Source organism: Dendropsophus ebraccatus, chromosome 9, assembly GCF_027789765.1.
Source record: "Dendropsophus ebraccatus isolate aDenEbr1 chromosome 9, aDenEbr1.pat, whole genome shotgun sequence".
Classification (NCBI taxonomy): domain Eukaryota; kingdom Metazoa; phylum Chordata; class Amphibia; order Anura; family Hylidae; genus Dendropsophus; species Dendropsophus ebraccatus.
The window spans coordinates 83,038,374-83,052,843 of NC_091462.1; the positions used below are offsets into that span (position 1 = coordinate 83,038,374).

The 14,470-nt window shown below is 46.1% G+C and overlaps 1 protein-coding gene across 1 annotated transcript; it reads right to left on the bottom strand.

Annotated features, from left to right (window-relative positions):
- SNN (stannin) lies at positions 1–13,239 on the bottom strand. Its single transcript, XM_069985424.1, has 2 exons — positions 13,102–13,239; positions 1–1,926 (listed from the first exon to the last, which is right to left on the bottom strand). The coding sequence occupies exon 2, from the start codon at positions 1,864–1,866 to the stop codon at positions 1,603–1,605; it is 264 nt and encodes an 87-aa protein (XP_069841525.1). The 5' UTR covers positions 1,867–1,926; positions 13,102–13,239; the 3' UTR covers positions 1–1,602.
- Positions 13,240–14,470: the final 1,231 nt, after the last annotated feature.

Genomic DNA, 14,470 nt, shown 5'->3' on the forward strand with positions numbered 1-14,470 from the left:
AAAGATACAGTATCTGGCTTTAATTAGAAATACAGGTGATACATTCCCTTTAAAGTCTTACAAAAAAGAGAAATTACAGTCGCTCAGTCATCTGTAGATGTGTGGTGCAGCCAGTAATGGGTCTATCCAGCAGATTCTTGTCACTTGCCCTGCTGGTTATTGTAAAAGCACAATGTCTCCCTCTATGCTCATTTACTGGGGGGTTGCTTTGATTCGTTCTAGATTAACACCATATAGGATATAGCATGGCATCTCAACCCCTGCAGAAATTACTTTATTTCTGGGTTTAATTTTTTTTGATCTGACAGTCAGAAATTATGTTTTTCACATACTTCTATGTTTAGCATTAGCGTTGTGGTGGACATTTCATAGGATCCTTCGAACAAATGGGAATTGTCCACACTGGAGTACCCCTTTACTTTTGTAAAACAGCCTCTTTAATTATTATGTAATTAAAATGATGGCTTGATTCTGGCCAATAGGGGGCACTTCACTGCTAAACCTACTTTACATAGGTGTACATTATTTTTTTTTTCTTTTTTAATGGTCTGTGACCAAGCGTGTGAGAAGACAGGAACCCCAGAGAGTCACTGGGAAAATGGAGCTGCCAAAAAAGAAAAGGTGTACCCTCACCATACTAAAAAAGAAAACCATTTTCTTTACTAGGAGCTTGTGACATTGGCCAAGTGACTGGACTGTGTGTAGTGGAGGGGTGCATACCTCAACAGTAAGATACAGAAATGTAGCCTATCAAGAAGGTCATTTGGTACCAAAATACCCAAATTCACTCCAACTTTAGACTCCTGCTTTCAATAAAAGAGGACTAAATGCAGAACATTCACCATCGCTCTCATGTTGTGCTACATACTAAGAGAGGACACTTTATAAGTAGAAACACTGTGTACATTATTTATCAGTACAATAATTTATGACAATGAAGACAAACATACAAATGTAAGAATGGCCATGAAAATCTAAAATACTAATTTCATCCATATAAAAAAATAATATCTCTAACTACTCGTCTGCCGCCTCCTCTCCGGGAGCCTCCTGGCACCCTTCTCATAAGGCATTTTCCTGATCACGGGCTCCTTTTGGAGATCTAGCAGAGTCAATGCAGTTATCAAGATTAAAGCTAGTTTAACACATCCAACACACCAAGGTGTACCCCTTTCCCTCTCTAAAGGACATGGGGTTGTAGTGTCTAGAACCACGAGGAAGGACCAGACTCGCTATGACAGGATCCATCAGTGGGTTAGACATTGTTAAAGATAAAAAGAATCTCCTTTTAAGTCAGGTCTTCAGCAACCTAATACGTTAAATCGGAGGTACACAAAAAACTCAGGTTATGTACACTGGGTTCAGGGGAGGGACGTTCACATTCCGGGGGATTTGTCCACTAAAGTGGGATGAATCACATTCAAGTAACACATGGTATGAAAATCGATGATTGTAGGAAAGAGCACTGCACGTATGCAGTGGTGTCAGCTATAGACTGGCTGCTGGGCAGGAAATATACCTTCCAAACAAGACACGGGTCTATTATTTTCACAGTATTAGTTCTGCTTTCTGCACACATGTTGGTTGGAGGCATGTGGTGCCTTAGCCGTGTGTCTCCGTGCCATTTGGTGTCAACTTGGTTTTCTTCTCCACCCGAGGTCCTTTGGCAGAGTACTGAACCAAGAGAAAAGGCTCTTTGGTCTCTCCTTCTCCAACAATGCTCTCCTCATCCTCACACTGGCTGAGCTTCTGCAGACGAAGGTAACACCAGCAACCCAGAATTAAGGCACCGAGGGCTGCTATGGCAATAAGAATAACTATGACTGTAACCACACCAGTGGTCGGGTTATGGTCCATTATAGACATGGCTGGGGTTGGGTGGAGTCGATTAAGTCTTCAGCCTTTGATCCAGTGAAATAGGAAACTCTGTCGATATGAAAAGAACAAATTAATAATCACGCAAAGGTCCATGTGAAGCAACAACATACAGCTGTAATAAGTGTACTATTGTGAATACGGATTAAACTAGTTTTGATTGAAGGCATAGCGTCAGAATTACTGCCACTTTTCTAGGCTGACCTGGTGCATTTCCTGGATCAAGCCAAGATTAGTATATACATGGGTGATCAGGTCACAGGTTGCTGGCTTCCTTTTTGCCCTAGCCTCTTTTTTCAAAGCTCGCCATACATGTTAATCCAGGATAAAAAAAAACAAAGCTACATTCTTGTTAAAACAGCACCACTCCTGTCCTCAGGTTGTGTGTCAATGTACCAATGTAAGAAGCGGAACCATGTGGATGCAAGTGCTAGGCCATTGTACATGATAAGACCAGCCCTATCCACATTCCTTATGCCTAGTCTGTTCCCGCACTACAAGTACAAAATGACTGAAAATTACGACCACTTCCAGCAATCTGCCCGAACATGTGGTTTTTCTCATAGACAAACAGCTTGTTTTCCCATCTTCATTTTTCTACCAAGCACTTGAGTTCAGTGTTGGAATGACAGGCCTAAGCTGCGGAGTCAGGGGTCAGTGTATTCACAGGCGTGAAAAAAACAGGCAGAGGGACCCGGCAACACCACATCCGCTCACAGCCCCGAGGAGAGAGCCCTCAATCCTGGGACGACACCGCCTGATGTATGCTCACTGCTCCTGCATGGAGAGACAATATCTGATTTCTTGTCTCTGTAGAATTATAAAGCCGATCCCTACCAATACCCGACAGCCACAAAATGTACCAGGCCTCCTGTTATTTACTATGTCCAATTAGGATGAAAAAGAACCCATTCACATCGGGCTTTATGCACACATCGCTAATAAATAAGGGGATTGCTAACATATACTGCAATGTGTTCCAGGTGGACCCATTCCATTTAATGGACTGACTGATATAATGTTGACTACATTCCCGCCTCTGCCACTGACTGGCTGAGTGGACTTGAAACATCATAGTCATGTCTCAAGCCCGCGTCAGTGACCAGAAACCGCGGACCTGAGTGGCGCGATCTGGGATACGGCGCTGGAACCGGGGAGGTATTGGGAGGTCATTGCCCTCATCCACCTCCTCCCTGGCCATAGGCAAAAAAGCCCCCCAGCCCGGAGTACCCCTTTAAAAAAAAAGTACACATTCAGGAAAAGGACTGCATATAGTTTTGCTGGCTTCATATATGGACAGTACACTACAGTATAAGGAATGCTGGATACCTGCTCAACTATGTATCAAGTAAAATCATGTTCAAGCAAGAGACACTGCTCAGCACCAGAGGGAATGCTGAATGGAAAGAGATCACCTACCTGACGTGTACCCGACTCTTAGGGAGCCTTTACACCGAGATTTATCTGACAGATTGCTGAAGCCAAAAGCAAGGTACAGACTATACAGGGAACAGGTCATAAAGACTGAGATTTCTCCTCTTTTCAAATCAATTGCTGGCTTTGGCTTAAAGAATCTGTCAGATAAATCTGTGTAAAGGCACCCTTAGGTCTAGCTACATTTCAAAGGTTCATTTCGAACATGTGACTACTGAATCAAACAGAACCACATCTCTTTTTGATACCTAGGGGGACATTTACAAAGACCGGCATCTTAGATTAGGCCCCGTCCCCCGGCTGGATTTACATCTGAGGTGTAAATCATGATAAACTAGGAATAGGAGCCTTCTCGCTGCCTTGCCGTGCATTCCCCCAGCACGCCAGTGGTGCCACTTTTGTAAATGTCCCCCCCATATTTTTATATTCCAGTAAGGAGATGGGTATTAACAGGGGAATCAAGGTCCTGTCACTGCATAGATAAAGGCTTGAGAGTAACTCATTCTATGCATGGTAAACTAAGGCTTTAGATCACTTCAAGTCAGTATTCTATACATCTTATTTCCAAGACAAAAATCTATATGTCCAGAAGTGAGCAGTAATTCACCACAACCCTTGGAAAGCATATACTAGTGCACTAGTACTAACATACTAGCACCATGCTCTATATGAGACATCAGCCGACTGTTGCCCGTAGTACAACAGGTAGCTAATCACATTATATGCCCCTGACAATAGGCCATGCCATGTGTAAATGGGCACTGTCATTATAAAATATCAAACATTTTGCTCAGTCAGGCTCTGAGTGTTCACAGTATAAATGTTCACACAATACAGGGGTTATCCAGGATTCGAAAAAAACACAGCTATTTTCTTGCAAACACCCCACCACCCATGTCTTCAGTTTGTGTGTGATATTACAACTTAGCTCAGTAAAAATACGGATGCACAATGTACACATTTTTTTGCGGATTGTGGACAATTGCAGACATAACATACAATCGTGGAAAGCTACTGAAAGTGTGAAGGAGGCCTTAAAGGGGAACTCCAGAGGAAAAAAATGTTTTTAAATCAACTTGTGTCAGACAGTTATACAGAATACGCAACTTCCTGCAGGGCATACAGCAGCTGTATTATTTCCAGTCTGACATTGTGCTCTCTGTTGTCCCCTCTGCCTGTGACAGGAACTGTCCAGAACAGCAATAAATCTCCATAGAAAACCTCTCCTGCTCTGTACAGTTCCTGACATGGACAGAGGTGGCAGCAGAGAGCACTGTGTCAGACTGGAAAGTATACACTACTTCCTGCTGAACATACAGCAGCTGATAAGTACTGGAAATATGTATAACAGACACCAGTTGATTTGAAGATAATCTGTTTTCCCCTATAATCTTTTTGTCATTTCATAAAACCCTTTGATTCCTATTCAGGTAACAGTACCACTATAGACCAAGCCTGGTATTCCACAGAGGCCTATTTAAGTCAATGAGGCTAAAGACGCCCATACATCTGCCAAGTGCTCCTCCTGAATTCCAAGTAAGCCCGGCTGAGCATGCAATAGTTTTCAATGGGCAGACAAGAATAAGTTGCCAGACTCCTATTGCAGCAGCTTAAGAGGTGAAATCCAAAATGTCTGAGGGCCCTATTACACGGAGCGATAATCACTACCTGTAATAGAGACAATGATCAGCCGATGACAACGATCAGATCTGGACCTAAAATCGTAGGGTACCGACCACGCATTGCTAATGATTGCCCAAACACCTGATACCTTACCTCTCCCCGCTCCCGGTCTTCTCTCCTGTGCTGTGCAGCTTCCCGGTGGTAGCAGGGTCTGAGTGTCCTGTCAGCTGACAAATCGCTCAGCCAATCACAGGCTGCGGCGGTCCTGGCCTGTGATTGGCTGAGTGACCTGTCAGCTGACCGGGAAGCTATGGAGCACAGGAGAGAAGAATGGGAAGCTGCAGAGAGGTAAGGTATCAGGTGTTTGAGCAAGGGCTGCATGGACATTGCTAATGATGTCCATGCAGCCCTTACTGCCCGATTATCAGGCTGTCTAATAGGTCCAGTAAATGAGCGCAGATCTAGCAGACCAGCACTCGTTTACTAAAATGATCAGGCCGTAGTCGGTCCGTGTAATAGGACCCTGACCCTTCCCACTCCGACATCTGCAGTCAGGGTAGAGGGGGGGACATCCCCATATACACTTGGCCAGATTCAGGCAGGTTTGGTTGGCTTACAATTACTATGTATGTGCCCCTTAGACACACAACTGGTCTATATATATTCTCATAAAACCCCCTATATTCTTACTAATGCTATACGCCAGGAATGTGTGAAGAAAAAAAACCTATGCAATGTGATGGTAAAGCCTCAACAATAATACATGTTGGAAGTTCCAGGAATCCTTGGCCTAGGAGGAAATTGCTATGGAGGCAGAGCGGTGGTGTACGGTTCTTCGTGTTCTCAGGAAATGCTCCAATCGGGACCCTAGGCGATGACTGTAGCCCTTAGTCATTTTACTTACACGCTGATATGTATCTGTCAGAAGACATCATGTTACCATCCAGTTTACTACGTTATCTTACAGGAACATACACGGAGGGGACTGCTGATGCTGTGTGGATCATGTCCAAAACACTCATTTGTAATCAGTGGAAAATTCCATTGTGAGAGCAGGATGACTGGACTCGCTGCTCAGCCACCCCCCTCCCTGGTGACAAACACATCTCTTCTAGATGCTGCAGAGCTGACAAATGCTCCAGTCCTGGGGATGGCACAGACATGTTCGGCCTACCTGCCATAGACACTGGCTGCAATCCTTACCCGGGAAAAGTATACATGTGTGAGCTACCTATATCACTGAATAACACTACGTAAAACAGGTCCACACAGGAGGCCAATGGCATGCCATAAAAACATTGTGATTGTGAAGATTATCCATGGCAATTATTAGCTAGAATAGGTGGAAAATCCTTAGCTTTGAGGTAAAATTGGAAATTTACAGTGACAGGAAAGCATAATGTTTCTCTTTGAGGAAAGTTCCATAAAGTGTTTGAAACGTATAGGCCACTAAGGAGAGTTCTGGGAAGAGAGAGATGCCAAGAAGCTCTCGGGTGCCACCTCTTCCTTTAAAGGAACTATCCAGCGTTAGTAAAGCATGGCCACTTTCTTCCAGAAATAGCACCACTCTTGTGTCCAGTTTGGATGGGGTTTTGCAACTTGGTTCCATTGACATGAACGGAGCTTAACTGCAAACCACACCTGATCTGGAGACAAGAGGAAGTCATGTTTTTCTAATGCTGGACAACCTGTTAAAAAAGTCTCCCAGCATGACTGTGGATTTAAAGGGGTTATCCAGGCTTACAAAAACATGGCCGCTTTCTTTCAGAAACAGTACCACTCTTGTCCTCAGTTTGGGTATAGTTCCATTGACGTGAACAGCACTGATATGTAATGCCACACACAACCTGACCAAAGGGGTGGTGCTGTATTTGCAAGAAAGTAGCTGTGTTTTTAAAGTCTGGATAACCCTCTACATAATCCAAGATATAAGTGGTTTACTTATTTAAAAAAAAAAAACCTAAGTAGCTAGTGACCTTATACCCAGATCTCACACCGATGGAATCTTTGCAGTCACATAGAAAGATTTTCAGTCCTACCTTACCAATCCCACTGCAGTTCTGGAACAAATAGGGGACCACACATAGATCCCTTACAAAACGGCACACTTTTTAGACATGACCAAAGACAGACTATGTTCAGGCCATGAAACTTAATAGGGCCAACAGGAGTACATCACAGTATACATGCCTTTCTGCTAACATCCCAATGTATACCATCAATATATTAGCAAGACTGAAACCTTGAAGTGTATTAGTATACATAGGATTTGTCAAATTCCAGCAAAAATCTATTCCAGCCATTTTAATTTGTTTTTGCTGGATTTTTGCCAGTCCAAAATTCTGCATCTATCCCAGTGTGACCCCTAAGATAATGACAGATCATAAACGCCTTTCCCACAGCTTTGCTTTAACATACTGTACACCCCAATAGGGCTTGTGACAAAGCGCAGCTTCAGGTAGAGAAGAGATGTCCTCTCTCCCAGGATCTGGGTCACCTATGAGGACCAATATCATCTGCAGCTGATACGGCTGTTTCCTGTCTGAGCTTGCAGAGCGTCATCTGCTGCCCGCTCTAAGGTGTCACCTCCCCCGGGACCTGCACCTGCTTCATGTACAAGTATAATACAGTAAACAAGCCCTCGAAATGAGTCAGCTAAGCTTACAGGAGGCAAAGAGAAAAGTGTATGTAAAATACCAGCCTCCCATGGTCATAAATGTAACCTGAAGGTAACCCCCATTCTGACAATTCTTACGCCATCTCCAATCTCTGGTGACATGTTAATATGAAATGGAGAAGAACCACTGCAGATTGAATCTACCTTCTGCCGTCACATACAATTCTGCTGATAGAGAGACAATACGGTTATACTACATTTCCGCTTTCAGCTGCGGCCACTCATTTCCACGTTCCTTTGTTTCCTAATCCCTGCAGTGTTATCCAGTGAGGTTATAGGACACGACTAAGCACAAAAGATGAGGTCATATCATGTGCAGAAATGGAGGAGGACGCAGAGGATGAATACCACAATATACAGTTTCTAAGTTCAAATCTTCCAAAGCATGCCCTGCTGGTTCAGCTTCTTCCAGAGTCTGCGCTGATAACTTACTTTCTTTACATTGCTTGCGTTAAAGCAATTTTATAGAGATAGCCATGTTTCCCAGAAAGCAGAATGCTATACTAAGTGCGTCTGATAACCTGTCAACAGGTTGTGAATGCAATGCTGGACTAGAATACAAAATAACTCAGTGTCACCCAGCACAATACAATTCATCTACTAAAGTCTATTCAACTATTTAAACGTTTTGTTTTTTTTTCATGAATACAAAGCCTGACCATATGTTTTCATAAAGTACATGAACATCATACGCAGTCCCCATTTTGAAGCCCCCTCTGAGTATCCTGGCAGACGTGAGATGTCCTGGGGGGCTATTAATTCGAATGATCACCTAGAAATTCTGCTTTTCTCCAGTAGCAGCCACTGCAGGGACAGATGCATGACTGGCCACGACTTCCTTCTGCCAAATCAGCTGAACGCCCTGGTGGCTGTCGTCTCTGATGTGACAACCCCTTTAATTTTGTGTTCTTCTGCTACACAGTCTTTTATTATGTGATCTAAATCTATTCTGGGAAACAGAGACTGAAGAAAAAATACAGACAAGCCGTATTGGAGCTTAGAAATACAGAAGTAATAAGTGGATACAAGAAATCCCTCTAACACAGGGGTGCCAAGCTCACAGCCCGGCAGCCGCTGCAAAACTACAACTCCCATCATGTCTAGACATCCAAGGCGTTCTCTGTCCACCACATTATAGGACTTGTCGTTCAGCAACAGCTGGAGGGCCGTGAGTGTGACACCTGTGCTCTAACAGTACATTAACTCTATAAACTGAGGAATGGAGGAACACTAAGCATAAAACTGGTGTTATACTACATTTATAAGCTATGTACAGATCAAACCAGAACAAGGAGTATCTCCATAGCTAGACATGTACATTTAGTAAAAATCTGAACTGAAGAACAAGAGGACACAGTGAGACGTTAGTTAGGGGAAAGATCAGAAGCAATATGAGAAAATATTACTTTACTGAAAGAGTAGTAGATGCTTGGAACAAACTTCCAGCAGATGTGGTTGGTAAATCTACAACAGAATTTCAACCTGTGTGGGATAAACATATATCAATCCTAGGATAATAGGAAAGGAAATACTAAAAGGGCAGATTAGATGGACCCAGTGGTCTTTTTCAGCCGCCAATCTTCTATGTTTCCATAGCTAGACATGTATGTGATCTACCAGACTGAAAGGAAAGGAGAAACATGCACAAAAATAGAACTCACCAAGGATACGATATCTGTAGGGTTCTCTTCTGACAACACATGACAACTTTTACTAGAAGGGGTAGCATGACCTAACTTCTCGATAAACATACTTTATATGCCATAACCAGTATTACAAAATACAGAATGCAGAATACCTAGTTTCAGAAAGTTATATAGATTTCTAATTTACTTCAGTTTTGGATTTGCTACACCTCTGTACAAGATCTACAGTATATTATACAGTATATTAAAAGTGGAGGTCAGAGAAGGAAGTTAACATATACCTAAGGTTTGCATTGGGCAACTTTGTAACACCACCACTATCACAGATTCTCAGGACGTAGTGTCCAGAGCACTCAGCGCTCCCATTGAGTGCCTTTACACAGAGATTTATCTGACAGGTTTTTGAAGTCAGAAAAAAAATTAAAAAGAGAAGAGATCTCAGTCTTTCCTTTATGACCTGTTCCCTGTGTATAGTCTGTTCCTGGCTTTGGCTTCGAAAATCTGTCAGATAAATCTCTCTGTGTAAAGGCACCCATAGCCCGCACTGCAGATGTGGATCCAGACTTTAGGATTCACAAACAAATTAGCCAAGTCACTTTCAATATAACTATCATCTTTGAAAAGCTCGAGGTAGGGCTGGGCGATTAATCAAATTAATTCGATTAATTCGCCCAGAAGGTTAGAATCGATTTGATTTTTTGTGAAAATCGTAAATTCGATTTTCACAAAAAATCATTGCGGGCAGAGAAGGGCAGAGAAGCGTGGAGAGTCAGTCGGGCGGGCGGACGGGAGGTGCAGGAGCCGGGCGGGAGATGGAGGGCGGGCAGCACTGCGTGGAGGTGCCGGCCGGGCATGAGGTGCAGGTTACGGCCGGCGGGAAGTGAGGGGGCGGCGCTGCGTGGAGGTGCCGGGCGGGCGGGAAGTGCGGCGAGGTGCAGGTCGGTCGGCAGTCCCCCAGAGCCGCGACCGACCTTCCCCAGCTGTACACATAGCGTTCCGTTCCCCTACCGGCCACACATGCAGGTCCCGGTCTCTGCAGGAGGCTGCAGGGACTGTAGTGGTGATAGCGTCGCTGCCATTACTGGAGCTGTACAGCAGGATCTTCACCCCTGATCCCGCTGTACAGCTCCAGTAATGGCAGCGACGCTATCACCACTACAGTCCCTGCAGCCACCTGCAGAGACCGGGACCTGCATGTGTGGCCGGGGTGAGGGGAGGAGGGCTATGTGTACTCCTTTTTCCAATCATTCCCAGCTTCCCCAGTCGCCCTCCATCACCCCCAGTCCCCCTCCATCACCCCCAGTCCCCCTCCATCACCCCCAGTCCCCCTCCATCACCCCCAGTCCCCCTCCATCACCCCCAGTCGCCCTCCATCACCCCCAGTCGCCCTCCATCACCCCCAGTCGCCCTCCATCACCCCCAGTCGCCCTCCATCACCCCCAGTCGCCCTCCATCACCCCCAGTCCCCCTTCATCACCCCCCAGTCCCCCTCCATCACCCCCAGTCCCCCTCCATCACCCCCAGTCCCCCTCCATCACCCCCAGTCCCCCTTTATCACCCCCAGTCGCCCTCCATCCCCCCCTAGCTGCCCATCTATACCTGTACTACTACAGCCCTCATCTATACCTGTACTACCACACCCCTCATCTATACCTGTACTACCACACCCCTCATCTATACCTGTACTACCACACCCCTCATCTATACCTGTACTACCACACCCCTCATCTATACCTGTACTACCACACCCCTCATCTATACCTGTACTACCACACCCCTCATCTATACCTGTACTACTACTACACCCCTCATCTATACCTGTACTACTACTACACCCCTCATCTATACCTGTACTACTACTACACCCCTCATCTATACCTGTACTACTACTACACCCCTCATCTATACCTGTACTACTACTACACCCCTCATCTATACCTGTACTACTACTACTACATCCGTCATCTATACCTGTACTACTACTACTACACCCCTCATCTATACCTGTACTACTACTACTACACCCCTCATCTATACCTGTACTACTACACCCCTCATCTTTACCTGTACTACTACTACTACACCCCTTATCCACTATACCTCCACTACTAAACACACAAAGAAGATCTCCTATACTATATGGGGGCCCAGAATGGCACACAGGGGGCTTGTCTACTACAGGGGAGCACTGTTACAGTGAGAAGCAATACAGTTGTCTCAAATGTCATTAAAATAGTATCTGATGCTGCAAGGACAAAACTATTCTGTTTATTTAGCAAAAAGGAAAAAAAAAAAATCGAGATTTAAATCGAGAATCGTCCAAAATTAAAAAAAAAATCGAGATTTTATTTTTTGGCCATATCGCCCAGCTCTAGCTGGAGGTGACCCAAAAATCCATCCGCTTATGGCCATACGGCAACTCTGACCGTACAGCTTCCGCACTTATCATGGTCAGTGTGGCCACGATGCTGTCGCCGGCACACGGTAACCTATACCCCTAGCCTTATAGCTCCCTGCCGACAAATTACTCTCATAGCTGAATGTGCACATTGCTGTATCCAGACAAATGGCTTGAGACCAATCACATAAAAATTAGTTAAAAAAAAAAAAACACAGCCAAGATCCGGCCAAAACTAACCGCCGACAGTAACAAGTCAACCACAGTATAGCACAAAGGAACATCGCACTGGGATTTACTGAGGGAGAAACGTTCATTCATCCACATTGCTTGTTTCTTTGTAACAGTAACTATGTGTTTTACAGAACGCCGGTGATTATAAATATGGCGGCTATTACAGCTCCACTTCTATAGATTAACACCGGTTGCTAAGAAACCAAATTTTCCAGGTCGCACTTTATACCAGGGGTAGGGAACCTCGGCCCTCCAGCGCTTGCAAAACTACAACTCCCATCATGCCTGGACAGCCATGGCTGTCCAGGCATGATGGGAGTTGTAGTTTTGCAAGCGCTGGAGAGCCGAGGTTCCCTACCCCTGCTTTAGACCATTTAAAGTAACACGGCTACAATGGAGCGGATCTAGAACAAAGGGCCGTCTCCAAACTAGAAGCAGATGGGGGCTAGTAGTGCGCCTCAGGATCACGTATCCTCCGCTCACTAACAGCAGGAATGTTTATTCCCCTACAGATTGTAACTGGATCCTGAGGAAATCCCGGATCAGACATTCCTGCTGGTAGGAGCAACTTGTCCTCTTCAAGAAAACAAAGCGGACATCTAAGGGAGTGCATCCATTGCCTGGGAGCATGGCCCCCCCCTAGCCTGACAACACCGCTACTGACAGCTGAAGCCACTCCAGAGCCCATGTGGCTGTATGGAATGGAATTACAGGTGGCAGGCAGTGCTGTCCGCCTATGGGGCGCCTGTCACTAACACAAAGGGAGTGAGCGGCGGCGCCCATCAAATACCTGGATTATTATTACAGGAGACCAATCAAAGGCGGACGGAGCACTTACCCAATCCATAAACCACTGGAATATGGTGAGATTTACCCGCTCAGCTTAGGGGTCTGATGTTTCCCCTCCCCCTCCCCTCCACATGTCCCCAGTACAGAAGTGATACTGGCGCACGCTCCCTCTCTGTATGCATTGTGATGTCATCAATCTATATGTATTATTATGACATCATTGCTCAGTGAGTGTGACGTCACGGTGCCTCAGTGCAGCTCCCCTCCCTGAGACAGACATGGTGCCCATGGGCATGTCCTGTGCCAGCAACCAGTGACATGAAAGCCTTGCATGACCCACGTTCACAGCCCTTGTTATGTATATGTATATAGAAGCGAATACACACAGCAGCGGCATGAAGCGACAATGCACGGGCACGGCTCACCTTGTCCGGGCTGCACGGAGTCAGCACAGCCGCCCTTCAGCGCTCCCGGCGGGCACGGTTTGGGCTGCAGAGCCGCATCCTCCTAACCGTCACCACAAGCCAACCCCGCATACTGATTAGCATAACACTACCCCCCCTACTTATAGCCTACGCTGACGTCAGGAGAACCAAGCAGCCAATCAAAGCGGAGTATAAACGTTTAGCTTAGCAACAGCTGCAGGGCGGGGGCAACGTAGCAACGGGGAACGATCTGAGATCACGTGACTGGGAAGCATATGACCCGCGGTGATGGCTGATGTGTAAAGCAGAGAAATTCTAAAAGAATCGCAGTGAAACCGCATTAAACACACACACAGGCGTGTAAAATAACTATTATGTCTGCAGTAAAATAAAACCTTAAAATTCTGTATGCTATTGGGGTGAATTCACACAGGGCGAACCAGTCCTACATCTATTCATCGAAAATATCCCCATTCAGTAAAATCATACAGATTTGTAGGCATATAAATTTCTGCAACAAAATCTGCCACGTGTGCATTGGTCTTTACAAAGTACCTCATCAAAAGTTGGGGGGGCTGCCCAGCCCATAGGTGACAGCGGAGGTCTGCTGCTGCCGCTCCTATTACACAGGGCGATGTGGAGAGCAAGTGAGCGCGACCTGCCAGGTCAGCGCTCACTTGCTCCTTGTTCCCCCACCAGCTGTCGGCACTATTACATGTGACGACTGCGAGCAAGAAGGAGTGGGGATGAGTCGGGGGGGGGGGGGCTGCCCAGGCGATCGTCAGCCCATAGGTGACAGCGGAGGTCTGCTGCTGCCGCTCCTATTACACAGGGCGATGTGGAGAGCAAGTGAGTGCGACCTGCCAGGTCAGCGCTCACTTGCTCCTTGTTCCCCCACCAGCTGCCGGTGCTATTACATGCGACGACTGCGAGCGAGGAGGAAAAGGGATGAGTGAGCTGCGCGGGGGGGCTGCCTGGGCGATCGTCAGCCCATAGGAGACAGTGGTGGTCTGCTGCTGCCGCTCCTATTACACAGGGCGATGTGGAGAGCAAGTGAGCGCGACCTGTCAGGTCAGCACTCACTTGCTCCTCGTTCCCCCACCAGCTGCCGGTGCTATTACATGCGACGACTGCGAGTGAGGAGGAAAAGGGATGAGTGAGCTGCACGGGGGGGCTGCCCGGGCGATTGTCAGCCCATAGGAGACAGTGGTGGTCTGCCGCTCGTATTACACAGGGCAACGGCAGCAAATGGTTGCCAGGCTAACCATTTGTGTTTTAGCCTGTTGAATGACAAGGATCAGCCGACATTGTGCACATCAGCTGATCATTGTCTTCTATTGCACAAAACGGCTAATGGACGATAATCGCT

Excerpts from the sequence above, each read along its gene's own strand:
- SNN (XM_069985424.1), bottom strand. The coding sequence starts at position 1,866 with ATGTCTATAATGGACCATAACCCGACCACTGGTGTGGTTACAGTCATA.